General features: G+C 54.5%; 1 protein-coding gene across 2 annotated transcripts; it reads left to right on the top strand.

The window, feature by feature from the left end:
- Window positions 1-1,409: 1,409 nt before the first annotated feature.
- Window positions 1,410-6,469, top strand: LOC145514008 (uncharacterized). Of its 2 annotated transcripts, none has more exons than XM_081511085.1 (3): window positions 1,410-4,859; window positions 5,259-5,571; window positions 5,879-6,469. In XM_081511085.1, the coding sequence occupies exons 1-3, from the start codon at window positions 4,623-4,625 to the stop codon at window positions 6,448-6,450; spliced, it is 1,122 nt and encodes a 373-aa protein (XP_081367211.1). In that variant the 5' UTR covers window positions 1,410-4,622; the 3' UTR covers window positions 6,451-6,469. The 2 variants fall into 2 exon arrangements, with proteins under 2 accessions (XP_081367211.1, XP_081367210.1); XM_081511084.1 differs by having other exon boundaries at window positions 5,822-6,469.
- The last annotated feature ends 11,745 nt before the right edge of the window (window positions 6,470-18,214 follow it).

Raw genomic sequence — 18,214 nt, 5'->3', positions numbered from 1 at the left:
CTCTTCCGTTGCAGCCAGGTGGGCCACGCTGCTCCAAAGGAGCTCACAAGCTGAGTTGCAAGGGAGGTATTGAGAGGACAGGGATGGCTACAACGTGCTGCAAACTGAGTGAGGGTCCCCACAATCCTCAGCAAAGGTCTGTGGTGTGCAAGTGGGGAGTAGAGGGCCCCCAAGTTCCAAAGGAAGGGAGGTACTCGGGAGCTAAAGCCCTTGGCTGCTGTGGTAGCAGCTGCACATGGCAGCTCGTCCACAGTGCACTTCGAATGAGGTCATATGAGCGGGACTCTGGAAATGGCTCCGAAATCCAGAGAAAGGGGTCAGGGTATGTGGGAATCCGGCGGGGGTGGGGGGTGGATGAAGGAAGGTGTCCTTCCTCTCTCCAGTGCAATTTGGTTTGGTGAGTCTCAAAGCTACCAGATGGCACTTCCCAAGTCAGGCCCCCGCAGGAATCAGGGTGGGCTGCGTGCCTCGGCCCCTGCCACAGGGACAAGCCACACCACTGGCCTCCCTGAGCTCAAATGGCCGGATCTGGGGGTTCTGTCTGGGTGCACACCTCCTTGCTGTGGCCAAGTTCCCCCCTTCTCTGAGCACCAGCTTCATCCTCTCGAAGGAGGACATCGATTGCTACCTTGGCACGTTACTCTCTTCATCCTGTGAAGACTCATTAGGCTTATCCTACAATTACTAGCTGGCCCGAAGAGATATCTCCTGAATCCAGATTAAGCTGGAGTCTCCCAGGCTCATCTGGCATGTCTTCCCTGAAGTCTGCCAAAACCCACACCCTTGCATTTCCAGGGACTCCCCTTAGCCAGCTGGGCAGAAAACCCAGCATGCTTCAAACAAGCTGACAGACAAGCGGGAGAGGACTCACGGGCAGACGGCCTCCCTCAGGTCTCGGGTGGAGCTCTGGGACCACAGCAGCAACGGGCCATCCCAGCCCCTGGGCTCAGCAGCGCCCTCATTCTCAGGCCGGCGGCTCTGCCCTGAGGGGAGCAGGAAGGTCACCAACTGCCGCAGGCGGACCTCAAGCCCCTCCCACTGCTGGAGCCTGACCTCCCCCGGCCCCACCCCTTCCCCTACCCCAGCAGGACGAGAGCTCGTCTTCCCCTGGCTTCCAACGTGAGGCCCGGCCCTGGGCCCCGATTGGGCACTGCCCCAGTCCGGAGCCAATCACAGTGGCCAGGGAGGTGGAACGCACCGATTGGCCAGGGCCAGGTCATGTGACCATGCTCCCCAGGAAACTCAGATATTACCAAGATTCCCTAACAAACCAATGAACAAAATTATCCAGTAAACGCAAACCGTACTTTTTAATGAGGCCAATGTCACAGAAAAAAAAAAAAAAAGCTTCACAATGAACTGCTCAAGGAAGCTACTAAATAAACTTTCAGAAAAGTTAAGTCTTTTTTTTTTTTTTTTTTAATAGGGTGACGGAGAGCTATACCTTTCCCATCTATGTGAATTTAGGTTTAAACTAGATTTCCCTTGGCTATTATATAAGACAAAAAACCCCACATCACCCCCTTTCACTCCCCCCACCCCCAAAAAGTGTTTTAGTCTATTGAGTTTTTGTGTCCTCAGTTGTGTCTGATTCACGGCAACTCACGAACTCTACACAGCCAGGCTCTTCCGTCCATGGAATTCAGGGCAATTTTTTTCTGTCACAATAAATGCCCACCCTGGGTGATCCAAAGGCAAGGGCTCAGAGGCTCCTGAGAGAATAACTCCTTTCAGCTGAGCACAGAGCTGGCTCCTCACTGGGATGCCTGTGGCCTGGGGCTCCCAGAGGGAACAGCAGCACTCGCCCCACCGTGTGGTCACTGCTGCAAGTGCAGGCTGCTCCTCACTCCCCCTTGACAGTGTCCCTGAGGGCAGAACAGTGTGAATCTACTCAAGGTGGAAATGCAAACTCCGATGCAACCAAACTTCCCACAAGGTCTCCAAAACCACTCAGGAACAGGGAATTGGAAACTGCAGGGCATGACATGAATGGAGATGGAGACTTGACACCTTACACCGAGTTCACTTCCAGTTATCCCTAGACAAAGTTTCCATGAAAACTTGTCACAAATCTAGAAGAACAATGAGCAGAAACCGGACACGTGCTTTGAGTCTTCACACACAAAACTAAAAGGCAGTCCACAAAACAACCCAGAGAATACAGTGGACTTTGCAAAATCAAAGATATCTACCGTGGGAAAGACCTCATTACAAAAGCAAAAGACAGGTCATACATCGCGAGACGAATGAGTGGAAACACAAAGCTTCTCAAGGACGTGTCTCCAAACAGACAAAGAACACCAACACAACAAGCCTGTGAAAACTAGGGAAAGGTCTGAAGGGACGCCAGACTGAGGAAGACACACACAGAGTATCCCGGATGATGTCCAGCACTGAGGGCCTGAAGAAACAACAGTCTAGTTGCACTCCCTCAGGCCTGTGTGACCCTGGATGAGGCCTCTGTTTCCCGGTGGCTCTGAGAGATGGACAGGGAGGAAGGGGAAGAGAAATCACTTGCACTTCTAATACTCACCGCAAAGTCTTCCAATGAGAAGGGAATTATCACCCCCACTGACAATGCCATTCACTGAAGTGATACCCACGAGTCCATCTAACCCAGAAGGGAAGGAAGGACCTGTTCTCACAAAACGGCGAGAGATGGAAGAAAGAAGATCAAGCCCACACCAATCACTGGAAAGAGAAGCTGTGCTCAGGGCTTGAAAGAATTCCTATTGGGAAAATGATGTCACAGCCCCACAAGGCAATCCACAGCTTCGATGCTATTCCTCCCAAAATGCCAATGCATGTTCGCACCGAACAAAGAATTGCAAAAGGGGTTACGGAAACAGAAAAGAGCCTAAATTGTCAATACAATCCGACGAAAAAGCCCCGATACGGACGTCCAAGGTTGTGTGAAAGGAAATTAGACGACCAAACTAGGATCCTCAGGAGAGTATCGGAGAAGGCGATGGCGACCCACTCCAGTACTCTTGCCTGGAAAATGCCCTGGACGGAGGAGCCTGGTAGGCTGCAGGCCATGGGGTCGCGCAGAGTCAGACACGACTGAAGTGACTTAGCCGCAGCGGCAGCAGCAGGACAGTATGCTATTGGGAATACAACAACACACACAGATCCAGATCGATGGAATAAAGTTGAGGGTCCAGAAACAAACCCCGGCATCCAAGGTCAACTCATCTCTGACACAGAAGGGGAGAATATCCAAATGGGAACAAGAAAGCCTCTTCAATCAATGTCCATGGGAAAACCAGACAGCTACATCTGAAGAACGCTATTGGTTTTGATCTCACACCACCTCAATATCGGGGAAAAACCTCACCCTAAAGACTGATGTCATGAGATAGCTAGAAAGAAGCGTAGGTCAAAGGCTCCTGATCATCAGAGTCTCCTTGCCATTTGCTGGGCGGAGGTAGAAATGGGTCTCTTGAAGTAAGGGAAAGAGGGAAACCAAGTACACCAATGGGTTTCCATCCAATGGAACCTCTTCACAACAGAGAAGCTAAGCATTCACAAATGCAAAAGATAGGAAACGGAACATGAGAGACTCCTTGCAAGTGGTGTATCTGAGAAGGGGTTCATATGGAAAGAGACGAAGAATGCACAGCACTCAGATTCCAAGAAACACCACCACCACCCTTGACCCTTCCCCCATGACCAACTCCGACCTAAAGCCTTTCTCTCCCTCTAACCTATCCCTAAAACATAACCCTCATCTAATCATATACATGTGCATTCCTAGCATCCATCCATCCACACACGAGAGAGAAAGAGGAAGACACAGACTGAATCGAGAAAGGAAAAGAGAGGGACACAGCCAGAGAGAGACACGGAACCAAAGAGAGGAAAGGAGTCGATGGTCCAGACTTTTCATCAATCTGTCTCGAAGGTAGAAGCAATGACAGCGCCCATCCACCCCAGAAGGGGGAAACGGACGGAAGGTTTGGAGAGGAAAAGACAAGAACGCAGGGAGCCATTAGAAGCTCAGCCACCCGCAGAAGCCGAGCTGGGACACTTGAACAGAATCTCAATGGAAACAGAGGACCAGAAAGTTGGCTACTCTTTTCTATCAGAGAGGGAGACCTTCGAGTCTTCCTTTCGGTCCTCCAACTTGCATGCGGGGTCTCAAAACAGTCAGGAGGGGGAGTGCCTTTTCCTGGGTACCACGGCGCATCCAGGCCTCGTTCTGCCCCATTCTGTGCTGTGTCAGCCCTGGATGGAGTCTTTCTTTCTGAAGTCTCAGCGCACAAGCTCCACGTGATATCAGCCCCAGGTGGAAAGGCATGGAGCTGCTCGTAGGCCGACAGACCTAGGAAACAGATGGGAGAATGACCCCCACTCTGCAGATGGAGAGACCGGGGAAACCCTGAGGGGCATATGCTTGTCCAGGGCCACACCACTTATGAGAAGAAGGAGCCTGGTCTGAGAGCAGCGGGGTCCTCGGAGCTCAGGCCCTGGCTGCACCCAGGCCTCCCCAGGGCTGTGGGCTGGGCTGTGTGGCTGTCACTGTGCCTGCACATGGCCTAAGGGGGGTGGTCGAGCAGTCAGAAACCCAGAGATTCCCTTGCGAAGTTTTGGGGAAGGGACCTCAGCACGAACCCCAGGAAATGATGTCACCTGCCGGCAACAGAACCCAACAGAACCCGCAACCCGGGTATCCAGGCCTCCAGAGCGGAGAGGAGCCCCCAGCCAGATCACTTGCTGCCAGGATGTTCTGCTGTTTGCCCCTGCCCAGAGGCCGGGGCCTCAGGAGAGCTCACAGGCAGTGTGCGTGGGCACCCTGTCGACGTTGGCTCAGGGCACCCCCGAGAGGCCTCTGGCCCTTTGCCCGGAGAAACAGAAAGGTAACACGGGGAGCCCCAGGCGGGGCCGGGCCACCTCTCCCATGCCACCCGGAAACACCGGGTCCTTTGCCTGTGTGTGTGGATGCGGGTTTCTCGGGGTGTGTCTCCCTCAAGGAAGCCCAGGCGGATGTGGGGTCAGAAGCCTGCGGACAAGTTGTGTCCACACCCCAGGGGAGAGCAGGCTGGGTGGGATGGGGAGAGTGCGGGCAGCGCCGGCCGCCCAGGCTGACCTCACACCCTCAGGTGGGTCTCTTTCCTCCCGGGTGGGGATCTGAGCAGACACGCGTCTCTGACCCTTCTGGGAAGAGAAGTTCGAGCAGGCAGAAGCAGCGGCTCCACTGGCCAGGCCCAGCTCGGAAAACTCCCAGCACGGCTGGCTGACGGTCACTGTCGTTGCAGAGCTTCCCACGTGATGAGGCCGAGGACGGGGACACCCCGTCCACCTCCCGGAGGGAGGGGTCGGAGCACCACCCCCCCGCCCGTGAGGCCCAGTGCAGGCTCCAGGTGAGCGTGCCCACGGAGGCATCAGCCCCACCGGGGGCGAAGCGGAGGCGGGGAAGGCCTGCTGCCGAGACACCGCCCAGGATACACCCGGCGGCCCAGTCTGAGGCTGCCACGGAGCTCAGCACACCCGGCTCCGACCCAGAGTCCCGAGAACCCCGGCCTCTGAGGCAGCAGGAGGACCTGGAGCCCAGCACGCCAGAGCACAGAGGTGAGGACGCTGGGGCTGGTGCACGGGAGTGTGTGGGGAGGGGGTGCTGAGCTACACACGGACGAGTCCCCGAAAGATGCTGCTGGGCCTGCAGCAAGCGCTGGCCTCACACCCCCACCCCCATCTTGCACACTTCAGTCCCAAAAGACATCCGACCCTGGGTATTCTTTGGGAATCTCTTGGAAGCTTTCTGTCCCAGGATACGCACATGCCAAGGCTGGCCTGTGGGCAAACTTTGCTTCTCCCCCAGCTCTAGCACTGGCCTCCAACTGGAACCAGGCTCTACTTCCCAGACCTGTCCCTACAGAGGTGGTGGCTCCAGGTGCAGGACCCAGGGATCCACCGAGGCCAGATGGAGAACCGAGACTTGCCCTCGCAGAGACACCAGGCCAGCTGGGTACTGGCCAGCACACCGGGCAGATCGGATCTCCGTGCCTGCAGGGCCCCCAGCCCCAGGCACTGATGTCCCACCCCCTCAGCCAGAACCTCCACCTCCACGTGCACCTGTACCTGCTCGGGCTTTGGCAGGAGAACCCGAGGCAGAGGAGGAGTCACCGCCTCGGCAGGGAGAGCCTGCCCTGGCTCCCGCGCAACACCCAGACGCCGACGATGACTCACTCGCCCCTGCAGGAAGAACGAGCCCCCGCTCTGGGCAGAGACCCAGAGCCCTTGCCGGAAACACCACGTCCAGGGGAGCGGTCGGCTCTGCAGCCTCCATCCCTGTCTGCTCACCGTGGACGCCGGCAACTCGGTCTGCCCCCAGGGGACATGGAGTTCCTTTCCCCTGAACTGCTTTGCATTTGGTTTGTTTCCACCTTTCTGGTGATGTTTTATTTTGTGTATGGTTTCCTGTATTTCTCTTGGTTAAGTTGGGATTAGTAAACTTTTTCATCATTGTTGCAATTTGGGAACACTGTTGTGTAACTCTGGTGATACTGTGTTACCATCCCACTTTGTAGTTTCAGACCCGTTCGATCTTTATGCCCCACCCCCCAACAAAGCCTGGATTCAAGGCAAGCACGCCCTGTTCATCCCTCCCCCCGATCCTGAACACAATTTCATCTTTTCTTTCTGCATTCCTTCCTATATTCTTGGTGTCCCCAATCAATGACTCTCAGTGAAATGACTGAAGGAGTTTTTTTCGGACTCTCCACCTACTGTAAGACTCCATTGGAGAGTTCTCATTTGTATGTCATTTGAACTAGCCTTTGATAGCTGAAAGGACGGTGTACGTCCTTTCAAGATATCATGTGCCAAACGAAGCCCTTTTGGCAAATGCCATCATTATCTCCAGGCAGGCATTGCTGTTTGAAGGGTGACATCTCAGCCAGAAGGCAGAGGCTGAGCTCCTCTTGTTGCACCAGCTCCCAAAAGAAGCCAAGAAAGGGAGCTGGAACAACAAACCACCCCAACGCCCAGGAAAGCGTTCTTCACGACAGAAGGCTAGAAAATGACCCAACAACCTTGTGGCCCAGAACCCCTCTAAAAAATCACTGTTCCATAAAAAAGAGAAACACATGGGAAGTTCCAAGGAGAGGCAATGCCCATGGCCAGTGTACTTTAGAGACGGCCTGACCGCTCCGGGGAAGACACGCACCGACGGAACCCCTTGGGAAACAGCAGTGATAGTCCTCACCGTCGTAAGGGTTTCCTCTGGGGACAACCTGCCCTGGGCACCACATGAGGGAGCAGACCGGCTTCTCTTCCTCTGCCCCCACACCATTCACTCATGAAGGCAGCTCAGGTGTTCTCATGCCCTGCCTGCCTGCCTGCCTGCCTGGCTCATCCGTGAGCTGTGCCCACCTCCAGGGCAGGACTCCACCTTCTCCTCTCTGTGTACCGTGAATCTGCACACAGTGGGCTTTCAGAACCTTAGGAGACTTGAGCCATTCCCACTGGAGCCAGAACCCTCCCCAGGAAGGAAAACAGCTGTGGAGTCATTTTGGCCCCAGCACTGGTTCCCAAACCCTGGCGGCTCCTACAGCCTCTACGGTGTGAAGAGGGAGGTCCCTTTTGACAGAGCTTTCCGGCTGTCAGATCTAAGCTGTTGTTTCCCTGTCAGCTGTGTCTCTTCCGTTGCAGCCAGGTGGGCCACGCTGCTCCAAAGGAGCTCACAAGCTGAGTTGCAAGGGAGGTATTGAGAGGACAGGGATGGCTACAACGTGCTGCAAACTGAGTGAGGGTCCCCACAATCCTCAGCAAAGGTCTGTGGTGTGCAAGTGGGGAGTAGAGGGCCCCCAAGTTCCAAAGGAAGGGAGGTACTCGGGAGCTAAAGCCCTTGGCTGCTGTGGTAGCAGCTGCAGATGGCAGCTCGTCCACAGTGCACTTCGAATGAGGTCATATGAGCGGGACTCTGGAAATGGCTCCGAAATCCAGAGAAAGGGGTCAGGGTATGTGGGAATCCGGCGGGGGTGGGGGGTGGATGAAGGAAGGTGTCCTTCCTCTCTCCAGTGCAATTTGGTTTGGTGAGTCTCAAAGCTACCAGATGGCACTTCCCAAGTCAGGCCCCCGCAGGAATCAGGGTGGGCTGCGTGCCTCGGCCCCTGCCACAGGGACAAGCCACACCACTGGCCTCCCTGAGCTCAAATGGCCGGATCTGGGGGTTCTGTCTGGGTGCACACCTCCTTGCTGTGGCCAAGTTCCCCCCTTCTCTGAGCACCAGCTTCATCCTCTCGAAGGAGGACATCGATTGCTACCTTGGCACGTTACTCTCTTCATCCTGTGAAGACTCATTAGGCTTATCCTACAATTACTAGCTGGCCCGAAGAGATATCTCCTGAATCCAGATTAAGCTGGAGTCTCCCAGGCTCATCTGGCATGTCTTCCCTGAAGTCTGCCAAAACCCACACCCTTGCATTTCCAGGGACTCCCCTTAGCCAGCTGGGCAGAAAACCCAGCATGCTTCAAACAAGCTGACAGACAAGCGGGAGAGGACTCACGGGCAGACGGCCTCCCTCAGGTCTCGGGTGGAGCTCTGGGACCACAGCAGCAACGGGCCATCCCAGCCCCTGGGCTCAGCAGCGCCCTCATTCTCAGGCCGGCGGCTCTGCCCTGAGGGGAGCAGGAAGGTCACCAACTGCCGCAGGCGGACCTCAAGCCCCTCCCACTGCTGGAGCCTGACCTCCCCCGGCCCCACCCCTTCCCCTACCCCAGCAGGACGAGAGCTCGTCTTCCCCTGGCTTCCAACGTGAGGCCCGGCCCTGGGCCCCGATTGGGCACTGCCCCAGTCCGGAGCCAATCACAGTGGCCAGGGAGGTGGAACGCACCGATTGGCCAGGGCCAGGTCATGTGACCATGCTCCCCAGGAAACTCAGATATTACCAAGATTCCCTAACAAACCAATGAACAAAATTATCCAGTAAACGCAAACCGTACTTTTTAATGAGGCCAATGTCACAGAAAAAAAAAAAAAAAGCTTCACAATGAACTGCTCAAGGAAGCTACTAAATAAACTTTCAGAAAAGTTAAGTCTTTTTTTTTTTTTTTTTTAATAGGGTGACGGAGAGCTATACCTTTCCCATCTATGTGAATTTAGGTTTAAACTAGATTTCCCTTGGCTATTATATAAGACAAAAAACCCCACATCACCCCCTTTCACTCCCCCCACCCCCAAAAAGTGTTTTAGTCTATTGAGTTTTTGTGTCCTCAGTTGTGTCTGATTCACGGCAACTCACGAACTCTACACAGCCAGGCTCTTCCGTCCATGGAATTCAGGGCAATTTTTTTCTGTCACAATAAATGCCCACCCTGGGTGATCCAAAGGCAAGGGCTCAGAGGCTCCTGAGAGAATAACTCCTTTCAGCTGAGCACAGAGCTGGCTCCTCACTGGGATGCCTGTGGCCTGGGGCTCCCAGAGGGAACAGCAGCACTCGCCCCACCGTGTGGTCACTGCTGCAAGTGCAGGCTGCTCCTCACTCCCCCTTGACAGTGTCCCTGAGGGCAGAACAGTGTGAATCTACTCAAGGTGGAAATGCAAACTCCGATGCAACCAAACTTCCCACAAGGTCTCCAAAACCACTCAGGAACAGGGAATTGGAAACTGCAGGGCATGACATGAATGGAGATGGAGACTTGACACCTTACACCGAGTTCACTTCCAGTTATCCCTAGACAAAGTTTCCATGAAAACTTGTCACAAATCTAGAAGAACAATGAGCAGAAACCGGACACGTGCTTTGAGTCTTCACACACAAAACTAAAAGGCAGTCCACAAAACAACCCAGAGAATACAGTGGACTTTGCAAAATCAAAGATATCTACCGTGGGAAAGACCTCATTACAAAAGCAAAAGACAGGTCATACATCGCGAGACGAATGAGTGGAAACACAAAGCTTCTCAAGGACGTGTCTCCAAACAGACAAAGAACACCAACACAACAAGCCTGTGAAAACTAGGGAAAGGTCTGAAGGGACGCCAGACTGAGGAAGACACACACAGAGTATCCCGGATGATGTCCAGCACTGAGGGCCTGAAGAAACAACAGTCTAGTTGCACTCCCTCAGGCCTGTGTGACCCTGGATGAGGCCTCTGTTTCCCGGTGGCTCTGAGAGATGGACAGGGAGGAAGGGGAAGAGAAATCACTTGCACTTCTAATACTCACCGCAAAGTCTTCCAATGAGAAGGGAATTATCACCCCCACTGACAATGCCATTCACTGAAGTGATACCCACGAGTCCATCTAACCCAGAAGGGAAGGAAGGACCTGTTCTCACAAAACGGCGAGAGATGGAAGAAAGAAGATCAAGCCCACACCAATCACTGGAAAGAGAAGCTGTGCTCAGGGCTTGAAAGAATTCCTATTGGGAAAATGATGTCACAGCCCCACAAGGCAATCCACAGCTTCGATGCTATTCCTCCCAAAATGCCAATGCATGTTCGCACCGAACAAAGAATTGCAAAAGGGGTTACGGAAACAGAAAAGAGCCTAAATTGTCAATACAATCCGACGAAAAAGCCCCGATACGGACGTCCAAGGTTGTGTGAAAGGAAATTAGACGACCAAACTAGGATCCTCAGGAGAGTATCGGAGAAGGCGATGGCGACCCACTCCAGTACTCTTGCCTGGAAAATGCCCTGGACGGAGGAGCCTGGTAGGCTGCAGGCCATGGGGTCGCGCAGAGTCAGACACGACTGAAGTGACTTAGCCGCAGCGGCAGCAGCAGGACAGTATGCTATTGGGAATACAACAACACACACAGATCCAGATCGATGGAATAAAGTTGAGGGTCCAGAAACAAACCCCGGCATCCAAGGTCAACTCATCTCTGACACAGAAGGGGAGAATATCCAAATGGGAACAAGAAAGCCTCTTCAATCAATGTCCATGGGAAAACCAGACAGCTACATCTGAAGAACGCTATTGGTTTTGATCTCACACCACCTCAATATCGGGGAAAAACCTCACCCTAAAGACTGATGTCATGAGATAGCTAGAAAGAAGCGTAGGTCAAAGGCTCCTGATCATCAGAGTCTCCTTGCCATTTGCTGGGCGGAGGTAGAAATGGGTCTCTTGAAGTAAGGGAAAGAGGGAAACCAAGTACACCAATGGGTTTCCATCCAATGGAACCTCTTCACAACAGAGAAGCTAAGCATTCACAAATGCAAAAGATAGGAAACGGAACATGAGAGACTCCTTGCAAGTGGTGTATCTGAGAAGGGGTTCATATGGAAAGAGACGAAGAATGCACAGCACTCAGATTCCAAGAAACACCACCACCACCCTTGACCCTTCCCCCATGACCAACTCCGACCTAAAGCCTTTCTCTCCCTCTAACCTATCCCTAAAACATAACCCTCATCTAATCATATACATGTGCATTCCTAGCATCCATCCATCCACACACGAGAGAGAAAGAGGAAGACACAGACTGAATCGAGAAAGGAAAAGAGAGGGACACAGCCAGAGAGAGACACGGAACCAAAGAGAGGAAAGGAGTCGATGGTCCAGACTTTTCATCAATCTGTCTCGAAGGTAGAAGCAATGACAGCGCCCATCCACCCCAGAAGGGGGAAACGGACGGAAGGTTTGGAGAGGAAAAGACAAGAACGCAGGGAGCCATTAGAAGCTCAGCCACCCGCAGAAGCCGAGCTGGGACACTTGAACAGAATCTCAATGGAAACAGAGGACCAGAAAGTTGGCTACTCTTTTCTATCAGAGAGGGAGACCTTCGAGTCTTCCTTTCGGTCCTCCAACTTGCATGCGGGGTCTCAAAACAGTCAGGAGGGGGAGTGCCTTTTCCTGGGTACCACGGCGCATCCAGGCCTCGTTCTGCCCCATTCTGTGCTGTGTCAGCCCTGGATGGAGTCTTTCTTTCTGAAGTCTCAGCGCACAAGCTCCACGTGATATCAGCCCCAGGTGGAAAGGCATGGAGCTGCTCGTAGGCCGACAGACCTAGGAAACAGATGGGAGAATGACCCCCACTCTGCAGATGGAGAGACCGGGGAAACCCTGAGGGGCATATGCTTGTCCAGGGCCACACCACTTATGAGAAGAAGGAGCCTGGTCTGAGAGCAGCGGGGTCCTCGGAGCTCAGGCCCTGGCTGCACCCAGGCCTCCCCAGGGCTGTGGGCTGGGCTGTGTGGCTGTCACTGTGCCTGCACATGGCCTAAGGGGGGTGGTCGAGCAGTCAGAAACCCAGAGATTCCCTTGCGAAGTTTTGGGGAAGGGACCTCAGCACGAACCCCAGGAAATGATGTCACCTGCCGGCAACAGAACCCAACAGAACCCGCAACCCGGGTATCCAGGCCTCCAGAGCGGAGAGGAGCCCCCAGCCAGATCACTTGCTGCCAGGATGTTCTGCTGTTTGCCCCTGCCCAGAGGCCGGGGCCTCAGGAGAGCTCACAGGCAGTGTGCGTGGGCACCCTGTCGACGTTGGCTCAGGGCACCCCCGAGAGGCCTCTGGCCCTTTGCCCGGAGAAACAGAAAGGTAACACGGGGAGCCCCAGGCGGGGCCGGGCCACCTCTCCCATGCCACCCGGAAACACCGGGTCCTTTGCCTGTGTGTGTGGATGCGGGTTTCTCGGGGTGTGTCTCCCTCAAGGAAGCCCAGGCGGATGTGGGGTCAGAAGCCTGCGGACAAGTTGTGTCCACACCCCAGGGGAGAGCAGGCTGGGTGGGATGGGGAGAGTGCGGGCAGCGCCGGCCGCCCAGGCTGACCTCACACCCTCAGGTGGGTCTCTTTCCTCCCGGGTGGGGATCTGAGCAGACACACGTCTCTGACCCTTCTGGGAAGAGAAGTTCGAGCAGGCAGAAGCAGCGGCTCCACTGGCCAGGCCCAGCTCGGAAAACTCCCAGCACGGCTGGCTGACGGTCACTGTCGTTGCAGAGCTTCCCACGTGATGAGGCCGAGGACGGGGACACCCCGTCCACCTCCCGGAGGGAGGGGTCGGAGCACCACCCCCCCGCCCGTGAGGCCCAGTGCAGGCTCCAGGTGAGCGTGCCCAGGGAGGCATCAGCCCCACCGGGGGCGAAGCAGAGGCGGGGAAGGCCTGCTGCCGAGACACCGCCCAGGATACACCCGGCGGCCCAGTCTGAGGCTGCCACGGAGCTCAGCACACCCGGCTCTGACCCAGAGTCCCGAGAACCCCGGCCTCTGAGGCAGCAGGAGGACCTGGAGCCCAGCACGCCAGAGCACAGAGGTGAGGACGCTGGGGCTGGTGCACGGGAGTGTGTGGGGAGGGGGTGCTGAGCTACACACGGACGAGTCCCCGAAAGATGCTGCTGGGCCTGCAGCAAGCGCTGGCCTCACACCCCCACCCCCATCTTGCACACTTCAGTCCCAAAAGACATCCGACCCTGGGTATTCTTTGGGAATCTCTTGGAAGCTTTCTGTCCCGGGATACGCACATGCCAAGGCTGGCCTGTGGGCAAACTTTGCTTCTCCCCCAGCTCTAGCACTGGCCTCCAACTGGAACCAGGCTCTACTTCCCAGACCTGTCCCTACAGAGGTGGTGGCTCCAGGTGCAGGACCCAGGGATCCACCGAGGCCAGATGGAGAACCGAGACTTGCCCTCGCAGAGACACCAGGCCAGCTGGGTACTGGCCAGCACACCAGGCAGATCGGATCTCCGTGCCTGCAGGGCCCCCAGCCCCAGGCACTGATGTCCCACCCCCTCAGCCAGAACCTCCACCTCCACGTGCACCTGTACCTGCTCGGGCTTTGGCAGGAGAACCCGAGGCAGAGGAGGAGTCACCGCCTCGGCAGGGAGAGCCTGCCCTGGCTCCCGCGCAACACCCAGACGCCGACGATGACTCACTCGCCCCTGCAGGAAGAACGAGCCCCCGCTCTGGGCAGAGACCCAGAGCCCTTGCCGGAAACACCACGTCCAGGGGAGCGGTCGGCTCTGCAGCCTCCATCCCTGTCTGCTCACCGTGGACGCCGGCAACTCGGTCTGCCCCCAGGGGACATGGAGTTCCTTTCCCCTGAACTGCTTTGCATTTGGTTTGTTTCCACCTTTCTGGTGATGTTTTATTTTGCGTATGGTTTCCTGTATTTCTCTTGGTTAAGTTGGGATTAGTAAACTTTTTCATCATTGTTGCAATTTGGGAACACTGTTGTGTAACTCTGGTGATACTGTGTTACCATCCCACTTTGTAGTTTCAGACCCGTTCGATCTTTATGCCCCACCCCCCAACAAAGCCTGGATTCAAGGCAAGCACGCCCTGTTCATCCCTCCCCCCGATCCTGAACACAATTTCATCTTTTCTTTCTGCATTCCTTCCTATATTCTTGGTGTCCCCAATCAATGACTCTCAGTGAAATGACTGAAGGAGTTTTTTTCGGACTCTCCACCTACTGTAAGACTCCATTGGAGAGTTCTCATTTGTATGTCATTTGAACTAGCCTTTGATAGCTGAAAGGACGGTGTACGTCCTTTCAAGATATCATGTGCCAAACGAAGCCCTTTTGGCAAATGCCATCATTATCTCCAGGCAGGCATTGCTGTTTGAAGGGTGACATCTCAGCCAGAAGGCAGAGGCTGAGCTCCTCTTGTTGCACCAGCTCCCAAAAGAAGCCAAGAAAGGGAGCTGGAACAACAAACCACCCCAACGCCCAGGAAAGCGTTCTTCACGACAGAAGGCTAGAAAATGACCCAACAACCTTGTGGCCCAGAACCCCTCTAAAAAATCACTGTTCCATAAAAAAGAGAAACACATGGGAAGTTCCAAGGAGAGGCAATGCCCATGGCCAGTGTACTTTAGAGACGGCCTGACCGCTCCGGGGAAGACACGCACCGACGGAACCCCTTGGGAAACAGCAGTGATAGTCCTCACCGTCGTAAGGGTTTCCTCTGGGGACAACCTGCCCTGGGCACCACATGAGGGAGCAGACCGGCTTCTCTTCCTCTGCCCCCACACCATTCACTCATGAAGGCAGCTCAGGTGTTCTCATGCCCTGCCTGCCTGCCTGCCTGCCTGGCTCATCCGTGAGCTGTGCCCACCTCCAGGGCAGGACTCCACCTTCTCCTCTCTGTGTACCGTGAATCTGCACACAGTGGGCTTTCAGAACCTTAGGAGACTTGAGCCATTCCCACTGGAGCCAGAACCCTCCCCAGGAAGGAAAACAGCTGTGGAGTCATTTTGGCCCCAGCACTGGTTCCCAAACCCTGGCGGCTCCTACAGCCTCTACGGTGTGAAGAGGGAGGTCCCTTTTGACAGAGCTTTCCGGCTGTCAGATCTAAGCTGTTGTTTCCCTGTCAGCTGTGTCTCTTCCGTTGCAGCCAGGTGGGCCACGCTGCTCCAAAGGAGCTCACAAGCTGAGTTGCAAGGGAGGTATTGAGAGGACAGGGATGGCTACAACGTGCTGCAAACTGAGTGAGGGTCCCCACAATCCTCAGCAAAGGTCTGTGGTGTGCAAGTGGGGAGTAGAGGGCCCCCAAGTTCCAAAGGAAGGGAGGTACTCGGGAGCTAAAGCCCTTGGCTGCTGTGGTAGCAGCTGCAGATGGCAGCTCGTCCACAGTGCACTTCGAATGAGGTCATATGAGCGGGACTCTGGAAATGGCTCCGAAATCCAGAGAAAGGGGTCAGGGTATGTGGGAATCCGGCGGGGGTGGGGGGTGGATGAAGGAAGGTGTCCTTCCTCTCTCCAGTGCAATTTGGTTTGGTGAGTCTCAAAGCTACCAGATGGCACTTCCCAAGTCAGGCCCCCGCAGGAATCAGGGTGGGCTGCGTGCCTCGGCCCCTGCCACAGGGACAAGCCACACCACTGGCCTCCCTGAGCTCAAATGGCCGGATCTGGGGGTTCTGTCTGGGTGCACACCTCCTTGCTGTGGCCAAGTTCCCCCCTTCTCTGAGCACCAGCTTCATCCTCTCGAAGGAGGACATCGATTGCTACCTTGGCACGTTACTCTCTTCATCCTGTGAAGACTCATTAGGCTTATCCTACAATTACTAGCTGGCCCGAAGAGATATCTCCTGAATCCAGATTAAGCTGGAGTCTCCCAGGCTCATCTGGCATGTCTTCCCTGAAGTCTGCCAAAACCCACACCCTTGCATTTCCAGGGACTCCCCTTAGCCAGCTGGGCAGAAAACCCAGCATGCTTCAAACAAGCTGACAGACAAGCGGGAGAGGACTCACGGGCAGACGGCCTCCCTCAGGTCTCGGGTGGAGCTCTGGGACCACAGCAGCAACGGGCCATCCCAGCCCCTGGGCTCAGCAGCGCCCTCATTCTCAGGCCGGCGGCTCTGCCCTGAGGGGAGCAGGAAGGTCACCAACTGCCGCAGGCGGACCTCAAGCCCCTCCCACTGCTGGAGCCTGACCTCCCCCGGCCCCACCCCTTCCCCTACCCCAGCAGGACGAGAGCTCGTCTTCCCCTGGCTTCCAACGTGAGGCCCGGCCCTGGGCCCCGATTGGGCACTGCCCCAGTCCGGAGCCAATCACAGTGGCCAGGGAGGTGGAACGCACCGATTGGCCAGGGCCAGGTCATGTGACCATGCTCCCCAGGAAACTCAGATATTACCAAGATTCCCTAACAAACCAATGAACAAAATTATCCAGTAAACGCAAACCGTACTTTTTAATGAGGCCAATGTCACAGAAAAAAAAAAAAAAAGCTTCACAATGAACTGCTCAAGGAAGCTACTAAATAAACTTTCAGAAAAGTTAAGTCTTTTTTTTTTTTTTTTTTAATAGGGTGACGGAGAGCTATACCTTTCCCATCTATGTGAATTTAGGTTTAAACTAGATTTCCCTTGGCTATTATATAAGACAAAAAACCCCACATCACCCCCTTTCACTCCCCCCACCCCCAAAAAGTGTTTTAGTCTATTGAGTTTTTGTGTCCTCAGTTGTGTCTGATTCACGGCAACTCACGAACTCTACACAGCCAGGCTCTTCCGTCCATGGAATTCAGGGCAATTTTTTTCTGTCACAATAAATGCCCACCCTGGGTGATCCAAAGGCAAGGGCTCAGAGGCTCCTGAGAGAATAACTCCTTTCAGCTGAGCACAGAGCTGGCTCCTCACTGGGATGCCTGTGGCCTGGGGCTCCCAGAGGGAACAGCAGCACTCGCCCCACCGTGTGGTCACTGCTGCAAGTGCAGGCTGCTCCTCACTCCCCCTTGACAGTGTCCCTGAGGGCAGAACAGTGTGAATCTACTCAAGGTGGAAATGCAAACTCCGATGCAACCAAACTTCCCACAAGGTCTCCAAAACCACTCAGGAACAGGGAATTGGAAACTGCAGGGCATGACATGAATGGAGATGGAGACTTGACACCTTACACCGAGTTCACTTCCAGTTATCCCTAGACAAAGTTTCCATGAAAACTTGTCACAAATCTAGAAGAACAATGAGCAGAAACCGGACACGTGCTTTGAGTCTTCACACACAAAACTAAAAGGCAGTCCACAAAACAACCCAGAGAATACAGTGGACTTTGCAAAATCAAAGATATCTACCGTGGGAAAGACCTCATTACAAAAGCAAAAGACAGGTCATACATCGCGAGACGAATGAGTGGAAACACAAAGCTTCTCAAGGACGTGTCTCCAAACAGACAAAGAACACCAACACAACAAGCCTGTGAAAACTAGGGAAAGGTCTGAAGGGACGCCAGACTGAGGAAGACACACACAGAGTATCCCGGATGATGTCCAGCACTGAGGGCCTGAAGAAACAACAGTCTAGTTGCACTCCCTCAGGCCTGTGTGACCCTGGATGAGGCCTCTGTTTCCCGGTGGCTCTGAGAGATGGACAGGGAGGAAGGGGAAGAGAAATCACTTGCACTTCTAATACTCACCGCAAAGTCTTCCAATGAGAAGGGAATTATCACCCCCACTGACAATGCCATTCACTGAAGTGATACCCACGAGTCCATCTAACCCAGAAGGGAAGGAAGGACCTGTTCTCACAAAACGGCGAGAGATGGAAGAAAGAAGATCAAGCCCACACCAATCACTGGAAAGAGAAGCTGTGCTCAGGGCTTGAAAGAATTCCTATTGGGAAAATGATGTCACAGCCCCACAAGGCAATCCACAGCTTCGATGCTATTCCTCCCAAAATGCCAATGCATGTTCGCACCGAACAAAGAATTGCAAAAGGGGTTACGGAAACAGAAAAGAGCCTAAATTGTCAATACAATCCGACGAAAAAGCCCCGATACGGACGTCCAAGGTTGTGTGAAAGGAAATTAGACGACCAAA

The sequence above is a fragment of the Giraffa tippelskirchi genome, chromosome 7, assembly GCF_054371585.1.
Source record: "Giraffa tippelskirchi isolate mGirTip1 chromosome 7, T2T-mGirTip1v1.2.pri, whole genome shotgun sequence".
NCBI lineage: Eukaryota > Metazoa > Chordata > Mammalia > Artiodactyla > Giraffidae > Giraffa > Giraffa tippelskirchi.
Note: the sequence above shows the minus strand (reverse complement) of the source record. Positions and strands in the feature narration are given on the sequence as shown.

Excerpts from the sequence above, each read along its gene's own strand:
- LOC145514008 (XM_081511084.1), top strand. The coding sequence starts at position 4,623 with ATGATGTCACCTGCCGGCAACAGAACCCAACAGAACCCGCAACCCGGG. Across the intron at positions 4,860-5,258 it reads TTGCCCGGAGAAACAGAAAG|AGCTTCCCACGTGATGAGGC; the intron begins GTAACACGGGGA and ends CTGTCGTTGCAG. Across the intron at positions 5,572-5,821 it reads CAGCACGCCAGAGCACAGAG|CTCTAGCACTGGCCTCCAAC; the intron begins GTGAGGACGCTG and ends CTTCTCCCCCAG.